Source organism: Diadema antillarum, unplaced genomic scaffold, assembly GCF_040938485.1.
Source record: "Diadema antillarum isolate AM-2024a unplaced genomic scaffold, OU_Dant_1.0 seq00000409_RagTag, whole genome shotgun sequence".
Lineage (NCBI taxonomy): Eukaryota > Metazoa > Echinodermata > Echinoidea > Diadematoida > Diadematidae > Diadema > Diadema antillarum.
Window position 1 is genome coordinate 394,189 of NW_027271396.1, and position 18,214 is coordinate 412,402.

At 37.4% G+C, this 18,214-nt stretch overlaps 1 protein-coding gene across 1 annotated transcript in view; it reads right to left on the reverse strand.

Moving 5' to 3' along the window:
* LOC139732279 (glutamate receptor ionotropic, kainate 2-like) overlaps positions 1–17,580 on the reverse strand; it is a 97,168-nt gene extending 79,588 nt beyond the window's left edge. The window contains exon 1 of the mRNA XM_071643152.1: positions 17,424–17,580. Coding sequence (XP_071499253.1) covers positions 17,424–17,535 — 112 coding nt within the window. The 5' untranslated portion in view covers positions 17,536–17,580. The remainder of the gene's footprint in view (positions 1–17,423) is intronic.
* Positions 17,581–18,214: the final 634 nt, after the last annotated feature.

Below are 18,214 nucleotides of genomic sequence, written 5' to 3' on the forward strand. Positions count from 1 at the left end.
ACTGATATCATGTAGGCTATAGAATGATATCAAAATTCCCGATAATACAAAAAAAGTTACCAACAAGAAAAAAAGACGTTTCTATATCTTCCAAAACACGGAGAGGATGAAATTTGCCCAACCGCCATGACCGCAAGCTGGGTTCATCGTTCGATGCCTAGTTTCGAAACTTTCGATAAGCAAACTGTCGCGCATAATTTTAGACCAACAAACAGACCAGCGGATACAGCTATGCTTACCCGGGATCGAATGTACACATCCAAAATAACATTATGACTGTAAAGCATTGATAGAAATTGAAATGTTCATATGGTGATGCAAACAATATGCACGCAGGTACACTCATATTTAAATACACAATCACATACACACATATATAGAATCGCCTTATGCTAGTGGACCGTAAACACATGCATGCTTCTGTGCATTTATTCAAAATACCTTTTAGTGTATGATGCATTAATAGGCAAATTAATTGAGCGATAGAAGTGAAATTACTTGAGTACATTGACATGTGGAGAAGTAAAGAAGGGAAGTGAGATAGTGAAAAGAGATAGTGAGAGAGAGAGAGAGAGAGAGAGAGAGAGAGGAGGAGGAAGGAAAAGGACAGAAGGACAAGAGAAAGATAGATGATATCATTATACAAGATATTCGACATAATATCGTCATTCGGCGAAATAATCACATTGTAATGACTGTGATATGCGCAAGATCTTTACGTTGTTTTTTCCCCTTTGATTTGTTTTCTCCTTTATGCATTAGCCGCTCCTTCCTTTGTCCATCCAGACAAATTGAAAAGGGAAGTTATTTCTGAGCTGGTATTAGCTTTCCTTGCCAACGAGGCTGTGTTCTCCTCTTTCACGTACAGACTGCGGGACTAAATTGTGTTTACCGATTGGATTAGCACAATTTGTGATTGTAATTATCACCCAATTACAATAATGATATTCCTTCGGGGACCGGAGTGAGGCATTTTAATCAGACACGGAGCCGTTGTGTTCAGCGTGTGCCTTTTTTTGTCCACAGAGAAGAATCTATTACACAATTTGTCACAATGATGACATTATAGAAATACAACAAATGCACAGATATCTATCATGTCCTAATCTAATAGATACGATAACATATTTTGATTGCATAATCAGATTTTGATCAGTTGCTCAAGTGAAACGATTTCAAGGTGAAGTACTTTCACTTTCCATTCATCAACACTGGCTGACTGTCCTCTTCATGTAACTAGCAGTCTTGACCTTGGAATGTCATACACCACGAAATTTCATTCTCTTTCTTATACTTGTTTTGCCCTTTGTACTTTGATATTTTATCTTCTTGATATGTTCTTAGCACGTATTTTGTGTCTCATCTTCAAGCAAGACATATTCAAATTGATATCTATTCCCTGAAACCCGCAGTTACAAGCACTGCTTTTGCAGCTCCTTCATATTTTACATCTTAATAAAACTAATAATCTTTTGTATGCAGAGATCTTCGTAGTTATAATCCACTGTTTATTTTGTCTTTTCAATAATTTGTCTGTTAAATCTATAATATTGCCTCAATGTCAAGTGAAATGTCAAAATAAAAGGCCGGAACTGTTCATTAAGTCCCGAATGTGAGACGGTGCTGTTTAGGTAGACAGACAAACCAAAGAGAAAATTGAGTTTCGCAATATCTATCCTCCCCCTCCCCCACAAGGCGGACTCACTGATAAATGTGAATAATTTTACCACCGAAAAATATTTGTTGAAAGTAGAATAAAGAAATACTAAACCATGAACACGTGTTCATGGTACAGTGTATTATCAAAAGGAAAGTTAGCATTTGATTAGATGACAGGCAACACATTGATTGAGTCTGTACATTGTTTTGTTCAGGTTTTCAGGTTGTTCGCTTCCTAGTTCTTTCTGCAGCAGCGCTGCTATTTTCGTCTAGAAGTGACTGTATATAGTTCTACATCTCATTTCGTTCTATACAACTGATTTCGTCCTACAAATGGTTTGTACATGGCAGACTGCATACCAGACAGTGTTTTGGTCTTTACCTCTTTCAACACACACACACACGCACACACACACACACACACACACACACACACACACACACACACACACACATACACACACACACACACACACACACACACACACATATATATATATATATATATATATATATATATATATATATATATATATATATATATAATACATATATGCAACCCAGAGGAACGTTATCACGTGTGACGTTGGACAGACGAAAGGTTCCCGACTACCGGCAGGGATACCATTATTGTTTCGATTCACTCGCTGATAAGGACATTTCATTCATTGCAATTAGACGGGGACGATTTGATTTCCGCTCAGACTACATATTAGCGTCGGTATCGCGATTCTCTCTTTGATTATGCTAATCATCGTATCGGTTAATGGAATGTAAAAGGCGCCAAGACACAAGTCGCGGTGACAGGAATAACGGCAAATTGATTGCATAATACAATTGTACCTGTATCCCTCACCCAGTGAGAAGACAGATATTATTGAATAGTCTATATAGTTCGTGAGATTGAAATCTCCTGTACATGGGTGACTAAAAGATATGGTTGTTAAGTCGTTAAGCATAGCTTCAATCATATTTGTCTTTCTGTTCATTACACATTAATTTATTTGTGGAAACAAAATCATCTACCAGCAGACTTTGAACTTTCTTAAGATGTTGGATGGATCTAAGCCGAAAGAAGTTATTTTGGCCAGCGTGAAAAAAAACCATTTATTTCATAGCCAGGTAGGCCCTATAAAGGCGAGCTATTGGTATGCGATTAAAGAAGCTTAATAATTCTAAATGATTTCTTTCCTTTCTCATGAATTAGGTCTATTCTAAAAACTTATATGTCTGTATGTTGTAAATATACTTGCTCGTTTTTGTTTGTGCATTTTTTTTTCTTTGGTGATTTTTTTCTTATGTGCTTAGTTTTATATCTAACAGGTATGGATGTCGAGGGCATAGTCGATAGGATTAAGGGGCTGACATTATATGAAATTCAACAGAAAAATATCATCTACGTTGAAACGTCAGCAGTATACAATCTTCAAACCATCCTGCTATATTTTGCCATGAGTTTTATGCTTTATATTTTGTGTGGTTTATGTTTTGTCAACCATTCTTAACACATTTGACAACAGATAATAAATACAGGAAATTGTGCGTTTTGCAGAAACTTTTTTATCTGTTCATGAGTGCGCAATGTGATGACTAAATCAATTATGAAGAATTGATAGGCGATAGATAATTTCCAGAGTGATATACTATGAAAATACGTGATCTGTATTTGACCGATACCGCGCGAAATGACGACCAATCACATGCTGTTATCACGAACACGTGACTGTGAGGGTGAAAACTCACAGATATCCCAAAGTGATGATGTTAGTGAGGCTTACATCCAGACATCAACATTGGTTTATTTGTGTCTGGACATTCCATTCTCTTTCTACCGTACTGCTTCCCCTGCAGACCTCCTACACATAGGACCACTACACTGCAAAAAGTCCGGTGTTAAATAGTGAACACCGAGCTGGTGTTAAATTTTCGGTGCTCATTTATGGTGTTAAATTAACACCTCCGGGTGTCATTTCCAAATTTTAAACTGTTTTTCGAAGAGTTTCTTAGTAACTGCACTTCTTGTTGATTTTTAATTCAAACAAGACGATCAAGAATTTTACATTAAAATACTAGATTTTTGAAAAAATGTGAAAATAAATTTACACCAAAGTAACACCAGCTGGTGTGGTCTCTTATTGAAGCTGGACGGGTGTTAAACCATTGATATTAACACCAACAAACATCAAATCAACACCATGAGGTGTCATTTTTGAATTAACACCAGTACAGTGTCAAAATAACACCAGGTACAGTGTCAAATTAACACCACGAAGTGTCAGGTGAACACTTTTCAACACCATCACAGTGCATTTTTAACACCTGTGGGTGTGGTCCTTTATTGAAGTTTGATCGGTGTTAGATTTAACACCCGTGGTGTTAAATCTAAAACCGATGTTTTTACAGTCTGCGTGAATTGTACAGTATGTATGACAATGAGATTTCACCTTCAAGTCAAGACACACGAAATCAATAAAGTATACCATCATAAACTACATCCCTGCTTCTTATTTTCTGCCTAAAGTGGCATGCGAAGAATATAACAGAAAATAGATGAAGAAAAAAATTCCAATCGTGTGTAGAGTTATCGATCTGGAGGAATTTGCCGTTGTAGTGATGGAAAATGAAACATAGAGTGCATCAAACTGTGTTGACCTTAAACATGATAGCGCACATAAACTATAAATCAAAATGGCAGAGAAAATTAAATTGACCGAGATCGTTTGCTTCAAAGTGCGTTTCATTGTCTTAAAGGTAACTCTGATGGCGCCAGCAAACATGATCAAAGTGGAGGTTGAGTATGTACAAGGCTGAGTAATGTTCCTGAACATACCTACTTTCGTACTTTTCCTATTCATGATCGGCACTCACAAAAGGATGAGGCTGAAGGATCAAGTCAATTTTAGATCACATGAATCCTTAAGAATTACCCGATGTTGGATTTTGTAATTTAATGCATAATCATTGATTGAATGAAATGATAATATGTATATTATGCAGACATGTCCACATGTGTACGTTAAAAGAAACTTTCAATGACGAAAGTCGGTCTTCCTACTTCTTCTCAGTTCTATCTAAAATATTAATCTAGTATCAGAAAAGCACAATTATTTCGATCTGTTAATGCCATCAGCTTCAGAAGTGAGACACAAAGGCATTTCACTTCAATAGATAACGTTTGCTCCAGGAATTGTATATACATAATAGTTTTGTATGTCATCTCATTATGACCACCAAAGGATACTGTGTAAGGTCTAGACTGCACTTCTTCATTTAAAAGTATGCCTGCCTGAAAAGAAAGTAGTATGTAATGCAGTGTCCTGGATGCCATAAAACGGCAATACGAAACAGTTCTTTCTACGGTAAGTGATGACGCACTACACCCTGCACCTTTAAGGCTCTGTAAACAGAGACTCAAAATGACACATCCGTTTCTTTTGCTTCCTACAGTGTTCAGTGCTGGCTGATAAGCCAGTTGTGTGTCTATTTTCTCTGCACATTAGGCCGTCAACCGCCCGTCATCCAAAACAATATCTGAGCTATGGCTCGGCTGCCCCAAGCTCTGGTAGCAAAGACTGCCTTTCCACACTCCGGCCGGTATTTGAATCACAAAGACAATAACAAATCAGACCTTTGCTTTCTTCATCTCTTGGTTTCACTTTCGATTTCCACTAGCCTATATTCCCATCCATACATGTCTTCCGTAAAATTGCCGCCGTTCATTTAGGAGCAAGTATTGAGGAAGGCGGATGTTATGAAATAGCTCTTGCAAGCAAATGAAAATTTACATCTCAAAACCTCCTGGTCAGTGTTAAGAAACCAACAACAAAATTTATATACAGTTTGCGTCAAACATATATTCAGAAATGAATTATTAAACAAGAAAGTGGCGTCTGTTGAGATGCATAACAAGAAGACTTTTTTTTTTCTACCGAAACAATTTTTTACGGCCAATCAGTGACCCTAGACCCATTTGTTTGTTTGTTTTTTTATATGGAGCAAGTTGTGTACAGCAAAATCGCTCAATGATAGTGTGTTTGAGAACCTGAAATCACAAAGACGCGGATTCGCACTTTTTGATGCTGAACCTTCCTACGTGATCGCGACGGAAGAAGTACTTCCGGGGACAAAGATACCATCAGTCATGGTATGGGCAAGGAGGCGGCCCCGGAGGTAGAAAAGATACAAGCGAACATGATAGATATCGGTTGATGGATACTGTTCCACATTGACTGACATCTTTGCAGGCAGTACGTGTAGTAATCGATGGCACCGTCTTTTACATAGACTGTAGAGGAGAGACCGACATGGTTACCTTATGTCACGTGACCATCAACTACAATGTTATGCTGTCGTTAAGACATACTGTATTTTTCACACACGATTCACAAATACACAACCGAACATTTCTACTGATAGCGTGTCTCCTTTAATTCTGTGTCTCTGCGGTATGCTAAAACGAGTGTTCATATTAATGACGAGTGTCCATCTTGAAAATGACAGCCCCTCGCCAATATTGTCCAGTGCGAGACAGGATGAGGCAATCTTATACCCGAGGCCAGAGGCGAGGAAGTGTGTATAGCGATGTGTTATGACAAACAATCAAAGTGAGATAGCATCATTAACGGTATTCCATAACCATTCCTATTCTCTCACCAGCTAATTCACTCTCACTCACCTCTCTCCCTTCCCCCTCCTATCTCTCTCGTGAATTTTCAGGCAGAAGACATGATGGAAGCCAACTGTGAGTTGTATTCTTTCTGGAGCTTATGGTCATCTTGGCCTATGTCACGAGATCTACCTGTGATAATGCTGGACCTATACCAATCTCTGCCCAACATACAGTATACACAATGCTTTACATCATGGTACATTAATGTACATCAGTTGTCAGATGAGATTCAAATGAGTTCTCAGATAGGGGAAAATGGGGGAAGAGTATACTGCTGAAACAAAGAATACATGCTACTTTGTTTATTCTTCATAATCATATACATATTATATATATATATATATATATATATATATATATATATATGTATATATATACATATATGTATAGACATATATATATATATATGTATATATATATATATATGTATATATATATATATATATATATATATATATGTATATATTATAGTATGTGAAAATTTTGACTGAAATAATCAACTGATAATTGTGTATACACAAACTCCGATCATCTTGTAACTTTATACAGTTCAGATAGTTAAATCGATGTATCATAATATTGCCTTTCCTTGATGCTTTCCCCGTCAGTCTGAGCGTCTTCATAATTAGGCTCCTAAGCATTGTTCGTATTGTGAATGTTACGAGTATTCAGAGCCAGAATAACTGAGACAACTATTTTTCATGTAATAACGGTTCAAAAGACATCGCATTTTGTCGAACTATAATCGACGTGCGCTATTTGACACGGATACACATATGAGACGTGTTTTTGCATATACAGTAAATAATGTGATACGTTTGTAATTTAATGAAACTGAATGTATAGGATCTTAATTCATTTAATTTTTTTTTTTTTTTTTGGGGGGGGGGTCTAAGATGTTCCTTATTCTTTACCATGTTGGAGTTTATCAACGCCATGGTATGGGATCCCGTCAGACAAGGAGATGGTATAGGGTGTCGTGAAGAAAAAATGCAGGTCCCTTGTTGCTCTTACACACTGACAAGACAGTGTCTGCTAACGTTTTCCGTTCAGATGCATTCGTGCGTTACGGAGTCCTTTTGTTCTACGTGTATAAAGCAGACGAAAACAAACACAGAGAGGCGGGGTTTCTCGACAGATTAACCCAGACACTATTTTCTTGGAATGATAGCTGACATAAATGCACTCCATACATTTCATCTAATGACACACTGAAGTGAATTTATGCTCCAAAGCACTCGTTATTCTGGCAGACAGGTGGACGTGACAATATGACATTACAGCGAGCTGGGCAGACGAGGTTATAGAACACACAAGCTCTCAATATTAACCACAGTATGTTGATTCGCTATTTCACGTCCTTATTGTCATTTTCAGTTTCTTCAGTATTCTAGTCTCAATGCATTATGATGATGGAATATACCGCGCCATAAAGATATTACATTTTGTCGCAAGACAAATATCTTTGCTTAAAGTCCATTGATAAAGCAGGATGCGAGCTAATTCAACGTATCAAACTAATAAAACTAAAATATTTCATCAAATGCCATACTGGATGATAAGATCTGTAATTAGAGTCCGCACATAGATACAAATGTTGATCCTAAATGACAAACGATGGCACAGACGAACAAACAAACCGATATAACCAATCGTGCCTTATCAGATTTAATAATATTTCTCCAGTCTCACGTTCCCTTCATTAGTATTTCTTCTAAATTAAACTTCATGACAATTGACTAGAAACCGTACTAAACATAGTGTTGTTGTCATTATTGATTCTTCACCAGCGATGAGAAGATCGTTTTCCTTATTGTGTTGCCATGGCAGCAAATCTCATAGAAATAGCTAGAGGGCACTCCACACGAAAGATAAAAGCGACTGAAGCAATTCCCAAGAAAAAGCTATCATAGTCACATATTTCTTCTACTACAGTAATAACAATAGGAGACCCTGCCTGAGGTATATCAACTGAGAGAATGTGAAATGAGAAACTTGAAATGAGTATATTAACATTTACTGGCTGCGAATCAATCAGAGAGAGACAGACAGACAGACAGAAAGGGAGAGAGAAAAAAAATATAATACAGGGCTCGTGATTTTGAGCTCGATTTAACAAAATGAAAACTGCATCCAATTTTGCAGAAAGACACCGTTAACGCTTTATTCAAAAACATACTCGGAGTTGTTAGGATACCTTCAAAGAATGAGGATTACAGTGACACGGATTTCACGTTGACCTTATGTGTAATCCAAATATGAAACGAAATCTTTGAATTTTCCCTTAGATTTAATCAGTTGAAATAGAATAAGCAGGGAATGACATGTAGGGAATCTTCACGATTCCTCTTCACTCTTTATGTTGTTTACGGATTGTTACTCGGTAGGTGCAATGTAATAACATGTTTTGGTCGAATAATTGACATCTGTGCCTACATTACTCTACGACCAAACATGTCTTGGAGCATCTTTCTGCACAGGGTTAATGTATCATTGTAAAGTCAGGTCAAAGTGTTTGATTTGGCTATGGGGCAGATTGGAACATACTCTCTCCTATTATGTCTAGGTGATATGATTTAAGCTCGAGGCTGATTACAAAATACCGAGTTTTATTAGAACCTCGTTTTTAGAATGGTCCATTTAGCATACCATATAGAGATGTAGAAGCGATATTTGACTGGAATGTCAGGCGACATGGTGAAGTGTCTGAGTTTGTTTCACTCAATGCCCGCAGCGTCCTTATGGCAGCCGTGTTGTACTCAGTATTGCTCAGTACCATATGAACGAGTGAGTAATCTCATTTCTCATAAGAGGGTATTAAGCATGTGAATTCAACATTTGTTTTTTTTTCAATCGACATGAGTGTTGTTATCAAGTATGAGTTATTCATCTTACAAGAGCACTTCGTTTAGCAGATGAAACTATTTGAACAATTGCTTGCACATACAGATCTAAGTACAGACATGAATACAAAATGTTACCCAAACACTTATAGAGCTTAAAGGTATTGTTTAGCTGTGGGTATCGAATCATAATTGCCAGCAGGTGATATGAAACATATATTAAGTTAACGCCTCACATTTAGCACGAACTGGATTTTTTTCAAGATCAAACATTACGTATTGGAGACAGGACTCTTGGCTGTCAAAACAACTTTGCCGACTACTCACCCCGCACCCCCCCCCCCCAAAAAAAAGACCCACAAACAAACAACCAAACCAACCAAACCAAACCAAACAAACAAACACACCTATAAGCGAGCTTCTACGATGCATCGCTCCGAAATCAGATTAAGATGCTGCCAACATAAATTCTTTTTTATTTTTGCGACATTTACAATTAGTTATCATACATCTCTCTTAAAAAACTGACAGTATGTTGCTTTTAGCGAATCCTTGAGCGACTATAATAGGAAAAAACATTTTCAAAGTAAATCTATTTTCTTAAAGAAATCAAGAAGAGAGATGAAAGTACCACAGGTCAGTCGTTAGTCTGGAATCCTATTTATACATGATTTGTGCACTTTAAGAAATGACAATGAGTAAACAAGTTCAGTATCTAATACAGGAGTTGTTCGAGTCAATAGAGCTATACACAATATTAATAAAGTCTTATTTTGATTCCATTCTAGTGAGCTTATCTGGGTCTCAAAATTATATCTAATGTACATTTTCACCCAATACTATAGCAAAACAATACTTAATGTATGCAAACACAAAACGTGATAGAAAAAAAAAGTTTGTGTTCATTATAATGCAAGTGGTACATTAATTTTATAGTGACGTTATTGGGAATTACTTGAAAAATCAGCACACTACACACATTGATTTGAGTAAGTTTGCTTTGCCTTTTTATCAGCAATTTCTATAGACCGTTGATTACTACATAAGATAATGACTCGTGGCTTAGGATAACATGTCAAGCTCGGCAATACCTTAGTATTACCGAGCAGGAAGTAAAATGGGAGGTATTCTGAACATCTCAGAATTGCATCATGACATCGTGCATGAGGTAATGGCGCGATTCCATCTCAGATCGATGAAGAGGAAAGTTTACGATCCAGCGCTGCGTAATTTAGAATCACTTTACCTCTGTGAGCAATATACGAGCCCTATGGGCAAATTTTGCCCCTTACAATTTGATCGCAGGTAATTTAGTGGCTCGTTGATGAATGGGAAATGGGGTCAATGATGGTAGAAGCTTGCTGAATGTCATTGCATCCTAACACAGGCCTTCCAGTTGCCATGGCAAAGTCATCGACCAACTTAAGCTAAACGACAAAAATTGCCCTCCGCCGGCTGAGCACCGAGTCCCTAAAAGTGCAAACATTGCCTCCAAACAGCTCCTACACAAACAAATCTCCAAGACTCAATATCACAGTATGAAAGCTGTTCCGAGAAGTCCATCTTCTCTGTGAACGAATATTGCTTCCAATGACGTAAGCCAGACTGAGACACTTCCATCATGTACATGTTTTCTGAACATGAGGAAAGTTACACAGCAGGGTGACAGGAAAACATCATTCTTAAAATTTTTGTGGACTGTGTAGACCATACGCTTCCCCCTTCCTTGGGGAGGCGATTTGGAGAATTACTACCCCCCCCCCCTTCGAAAAGTCATGATACATCATAAAGAAAACAAATAAACTTGCAAACACCATTATTTTCACCCCGTGTAACTGCAAAAGCTTTCTATCACTTGGTGAAACGTATTCTGCATAAATGAATGAAAACACAAGATTAATTTTTTCCTTGTTAAACTCGACATACACTTTATTGGTGAAAGCTTATATTTCTCATTTGGCCACGGAGAACATAATGACGTCATAATTCTGACTCTGTCAGGTAATTCTTAAGATTGAATTATGTACAGCTTTCTTTTATAGGGGACCCAGCCTATTTCTGAAAAAAACAACAACACTATTTTAATTGTCATCAGTATAATCAAAATGATTGAACTAGATATTTCCCCAAAGCAGAGCAAGAATTAATTCAAGTTACCTGGTCAAAAACAATTTATCTCAAGGGCTTAATAATTATTGTAATTCAAATCAAACTATATATGATTAGAAAAACTTCAATGAGGGGGGGGGGGAATGATTTCCTTCCAAATACGCTTTTCCTATTTCTATTACGATATTCAGCACTACAATTACAGTATCATCAATATATGTATCATCATAGTACCAATACTGCATTTAGAGGCACTAGACACTTCATCCATGCTGGCAGGTTAACAATGTACGACTATGAATTGTAAATTCCTTATTGTTAGGTTTAATTTGCAGTTCCATGAGAGACTGGTTATATATCTCGTTCCATGGCTGCTGCTATAGTAAACCTAAAATCATCCGATTTAATGTATGAGCAGGAAGGTGTGAGTGTATGTCTCATGTAGATATAGAAATACTTTTTTATTCTCAATTCAAATATAGAATCCTGTCTCTAGCTTGCAATCATTCATCTCTCCCCAAAATACAAGCTGTGAGTAAATCTTAATCATTTTAATTATACAAAATAGCAAATCACAGGTAGCAACCTTGGTTTTAGAAAGGACATAATCAGGTTTGACTCATAATCACATATTAATCATGACGCTGCGTGGTTCTCCTCACACTCTGGTTCGCTGGGATCAATGGATAGTGGAGTTAATTAAGTGACGGGAGAGTACTATTTTGTAGAAGTATGTTATTGTTCGTGAGACGGCTTCAACGGGAGGGAGGAGAATGAACAAAGGATATCAACAGTTAAAGGAACTGTTTTCACTTTTCCTATCCTGTTTCCATTCTTCATGGTGAAACACGCGTACATTCGCTATAGTCAAAGCTCCGTTACCATCGATCGTGATAGATAAAAAAGACGTTATAGAGGTCATTTGTGTTATGTGTGTATGTATTTATGTATTGCTAACTGATCAAATTAAATATGTGTTTTTTTCGCATTTATGCAGTTATCCATTTGTCTATGTTTAATACTGATATCCGTTCTCCGTATATAGTAGGCCCTACCGTCCCTTTTATTAGGAGAAGATAACAGAATAGCAAAAAGCATAAAATGGGAAAAATATTTGTGGGAACATTTTCTATTGTTCAATTTCTTGTGTGTGTCTGCCACTTTTGTCCACCTCTTCTCAAAGACTTTATATGAACTGATATACATGTGCAATAATAATGCAGAAACCAATGAATCATATCAAATCAAATAAACAAATACACCACCTTCATTCAACAATTCAATTTGAATTGAAAGTCATTTATTGATTTTTATTCATGATTCATTTACTTTTGTATGCATTACAGGGATGGTATAGTTTTTTTTTTGTGTGTGTGTGAGATGAGTGATCCAGATGCTAACTTTTTGAGAGATAGATAGAAACGTCTTATGAAATATTAAAAGAGCCTACAATTCTAAGAGGAAGTCAAAGTTTATTTTTGTGTGTCTAGCACTCCTTTCCTCTTCTTCGTAAAGACTATATATGCACTGATACATATGTGCAATAATAATGCAGAAACCAATGAATCACATCAAATCAAATCAAATACGGTGAGCACTACCTTTAAGGATCAGTCTCTTTATGATAATACACCGCCCTCATTCAACAACTCAATTGCAATTGTAAGTCATATATTGAGTTTATTCATGATCCATTTACTTTTGAAATGTACTACAGGGATGGTATCATTTGGTATGAGATGGTTGATTCAGGTGCTAACTTTTTGCGAGATAATTAGAAACGTGTTATGAAATATTAAAGAGCCTACAGTTCTTAGAGGAATTCAAAGTTTTTTTAGTGAAAATCGGATTTGCAATGGCTGAGATATCAAAAAACAAAGTAAAAAAAAAGTGGTCCTAATAAAAAGTGGGTCCCACCTTTTATTATGAACTCTTTGTTTTTCGATATCTCAGCCATTCTAAAACCAATTTTCATCAAATACACCTTGAATTCCTCTTGGAGGATTTCAAGAGGTTTCTCATTATATCACAATGAAGTTGGAAACCTGAAGCCCCATCCAGTCCAAGGTATATAATATCCCTTTAACTAAATTACTTAAACATGATCTGATTTATTCAATCTTAAGTCGCTTTTATATTTCATTTTAAGTACAGGGTGTATGCCAGAACTGTACATTTATTTTCTTTTTGCCAGCTTTAATGCTGCCTACTTGTTGAGGCCCAGATACAGATCATACCAGAGTATGCTGCAACATTTAGCGTATCTTCAAGCTGCCCGCATTCCTACCAAGCAGTGGCCAAGTGGATGATAAGTACGCCAATGCATGCACTAAACCAGTGCGCACTTTGGATCCATGGCATATATATTTTATCTTCTGCTTTTTCTTGTCTTTTCCTCCGTCTTCTTCTTATTCTTCTTCTCTTTCGAATGCACTGTCTTTTAGCCACTCTAACTCAAAAGATAACTTGTCCTTTTCCCATTTGAATGGTATAGATTATAGAATGAAATGTTACAGACGTAACCTAGGGCCTTAGACAGCAATTCGACGGATTTGTTCTCCCCTGGATATAAAGTATGAATGACGGAGAGAGGCGTGGAAGCTTCAATCCGTTCAAGGGGGCATTGTATTGTGTGAAGGAGTCTTAACGTCCAACAATAGTTAGAGTCTTCACCCACATCGGGACCGGTCAACTCATAGTACATCGATTCGCTACTCTAAGTGACGACCAACTTTACGATAATACTGCCAGGAAGGAGAGAAACAGAGAGAGAGAGAGATAGAGAGAGGCAGAGAGGTGTCTGTAATAAGATTATTCACTTTCTATCTTTATCTGTGTATTTTCTTGCTTCAACATTTAAGAATGTCTTTGTATTTCGATACGAGAGTAGAAATAGGATCTTATTAGAATTACAAATGTACGTTTGCAGTACACTGACGTCAAAATTGGGGCCTCCTGCCTTGATTCTGCCTCCGTTGTCTACCAGAGGTCTAAACGAGAGGTAGACCATCTCCTCCAACTCTCTCTATCGTCTCGCACTTGTTGTTTCTTAATCTCACTTGTCTGTTTATCGATTTCAAATTTGTTTTAACCTCTTGCCTGGTTGGAAAACGATGTTTGCTACATTCTGGTTTTATTAACTATTCATCTGGAGATTAGTCATCTTTGTATTGATATCTGCAAACGCATATCCATCTTGGGGAACTTGTCTACGGAGTGTTGTTTAGGGTTGGAGACTACCAAGTCTCACTCCAAATAAATATTTAAACTGTGAACTCCTGTGCGGATCCAAATTAATACGCCTTGAGAGATTGGAGAGCTCAACGACTGGTCGATGTAGGGGAAGTTAAGCCTCACACTGCCTTTGGACTCACTTGTAGAAGAGGAAGAATGGATTGACTTCTTTTATTGGGCACATATTGCAGGTAGTGAAGATTGAAGGGGTTAAGACAATAATCGATTTGAGAGATAAGATCCTGCTCAACCTGTCTTCATGATGCAATGACGCGTATTATTGTATGTATTGTGTGAGTAGGGAGAGATTAGACATGGCTGCTGGGAATGGAACGCCCAAAGATGGCGGGTTCAAAGCAACGTTATGCATCGTCACAACTCTTACTGTCATTATAGGTCAAAACAAATGACTAATGATGTCAATAACAAGAATTGTAAAAGCGAGTACTAGTCTGGAATTGGTGCATTACGACATTAAAACCATAATATCTTTTTCACTTTAAGAATAAAAAGTTTATAGCTTAGCCCAACATTTAGATGAAGGGTTTGCTCTAAATATTAATTCATCTTCACATACAGCAATGTACTGTAGCAAACCGTCAAGTGTATAAGAATACATATTGATGTATCCTAACTTACTTTGCGTTTTCGTATATCTGAGAGAAGTATGATTGTAAAAACAAAATAGCTTGTTTGCTTCTTGAATTCCATCACTTATTTCAAAATAGGCAAAACTGGTTGATGTCTTAGAGGTCTTTGGGAAAACGAAAGCAAATCCAAATTTACGTCTTATGCCGTATGGAGGGACTTTAAATATCGAGGAAGGAAAGGCGGTCCGGAGAGATATAGAAAAAGGGTAAATATAACATTGATATTACAAACTAAGGTCTGCACATACTTCTTTGAGCGGAAGGCGTCTAGAGGTGAGCGTATAAGTCGTTGTTAGTGTTGTCTTGGCACAGTATTAAGATTGTAAGAATATTAGCTGTGATAATCATAACGACTAAGCAACTTAAGTGCTGGGATTTTCACTGCATGAATTGTTGGATAAATGAATGAACACAAAGCATTACATTACTAAAAGAATGTGTTAACACATCGATATCGTATACAATTACCTTTACAACAACAGACAGAGTCACTCTTCATCCTAAGGTGTGACATTCAAAAATTCATTCAAAACAAACTATTTGTCTGGGGTATGTTTTTACATTTCTTGTACTGACCCTTGCAACACCTAAGCATTTCCATCAATGATTCTATGCAAATGTTATTGAAGTCCACTACATGCATGTATTTTATCGCATTGCTATGCAGGGCGATCAATACGGAAATCAATAGTCTTTCTTCCAATGCAAAGATGTAATTCATCCTAGGTTTGTCCGTGAGACCATGGCATTGTTGACGAAACAAGTGAATTGTTTGAGATATACATGACTTGATATTCCAGAAGCAAGCGTGGCGTCCATTTCTACATGTCTATACGTTATGCACAGAATACTATGAACAGCAGGCCGTACACGTCTCAAGTCACAAACTCATTTCACTGACATCATTAATTTAATAAGATTTATCACAGCAAAGCTGTCGTTGACGTTTGGTCTGGGCAATTCTCTAATTCTCTTGTGACTTTGTGGTCGGTTGGAGGAGGGAAATTTCGTTTGAGTGGTCTGGAGTATGCGACAGCAATTTTCTTTTCTTTCTTTTTTTCTCTTTCTCCCTCTCTCTCTTGCGCCAGGAATGTGATTTAATTAACAGATTAGTCTGAAACCGTCAGAATTCAAACACGAACATTCACTGAAATTCTTTTCACGGCAGATTGGCCTACCATCGTTCGGAAATTCCTCAGAATATTCCACAATACCCAGTCTATCCCTTGTATCTAAATAAACCAAAAATGATGCACAAGCGTACACATGATTTTGCATTCCGAGGCGAACACATGTGAGAAGTTTGTGACAATCTCTTCACTTTTCTATGTTGTGACAAGAGTACATTTACTTTGAACTTTCTAACTGCTGTAGGGAAGATCTGTATACATAAATAAAATCTTAAAATTGTACTGTGCTGAGATTTTGCTTTGACTTTTACCGCAGTCATGCTACTCAGTGCATATCAATGTACCATGCCAATAGAAAAATCTGGGGAAAAAAAAAACGATCCGGTGAATGAATGTGACTTGGATCTCAGACGTGATCGGAAAGAAGTTAGCTGTAATTAAAATTGGCCACATTGCATGTTTTGCAGATGACGACAATTAATGTACACCCGATGATAAATGAGGTATGGACATAGATCTATATATTCAATTTCTTACTGAAGACCTGAAGAATTAATATTAACCAAGCTCTCTCTGATCCCCTCTCTCTATGTGTATTATACATTTCCATCTATTTACCATCAACCGCCTTACTCATACACCAACGCCCTCACCCTTTCCCCCACCCCCACCCCACACACACACACACTCTCTCTCTTTCTCTCTCCTTCTCCTTCCTTATAATATTTAGACTGTATAAAAAATTCCGCATTTTGTTGACATTTGGTAAAACTTCGTGTCTGGTGTCTTATTTTATTAGTAAGATAAAAAATGGTTTCCATACAGAAAGATTCAAAACACGGGAATTTCATGTAAAATTCTACTTTTCGCTCTTTTTATTTGTTAAGGTCTTTTTGAATCATCCGTATTGATTCAAACCGACCAATGAAGTTATCACTAATAGATCATATCATTATACCTTTGCCATGATAATGCTTTAGGGTCAGGTTGAGGCACTACAGGCTTAATTTAAGCATAATTACTGGATGTATTACAGAGGGTACATCAATTATTACCGACCATCACAGCTTGCTAAGCCACCCAAAATAGGGGAAAATGATAAAAATAGGATTCCACAAAGTGCACTCACCAATTCGCACCGATGCCTGCCCGGACACACACACGGCGCAAAATCCTACGGTCATGAGAAGACGAGCGACGGGGATCCATCCGCACGGTTTCCTCAGACGCCACGTATCCATTTTGTAATCCAACACGAGCAATCACTGAGGAAGTAATAGCACGTATCACTCTCTCCTTCACTGTGTTTCACGACCACAAATGAAAATGCTAGTTGAGCAGATGTCTCAAAGTTGAGGAGACGATTGCTTTGGTTGACACAGATGCGACTCCGGCAGTTATCTCCTTTAGAAAAAGATTCCGTTGCTACAGCTGCCGCTGTCGTCCGGTGTTAGGTTCAGTCTACTCCGTTCTTCCTCACGTGATTACCGCTAAGTGATCAGATGTACTCAACTCCCTGTTCCGTCTCTGCAGTGATGGTTTATTCCTTTCTTCAGATGTGCCTTAGTAATGGTGCAGCATATGATATAACAGCACCAACTGAAATTCAAACGAAGAAGAGATTTTCACACTTGTTTCTTTGTAATGCATCATGCAAACAAATAAAACACGAGAAAACCGCTAGCAAATGTTTAGCTATGTCGAGTCAGGAAATGCTCACATAAATCGTTGACAAAAGTTTCTCGTTAATGGGGAAAACTACTCTGCGTAGAGAGGGTAAACCTCTGTGTAGAGCAAAAACAGAGATAGAACAAAACAAAAGAAAAAGAAAGACCTTTCCAAAGAAGGTCTAAGAAAGCCGCGAAGTTGTCGTGGGAGCGTCCGGCCGGGAAACGCCAAACTGCCTGCTGTTCAAACTCT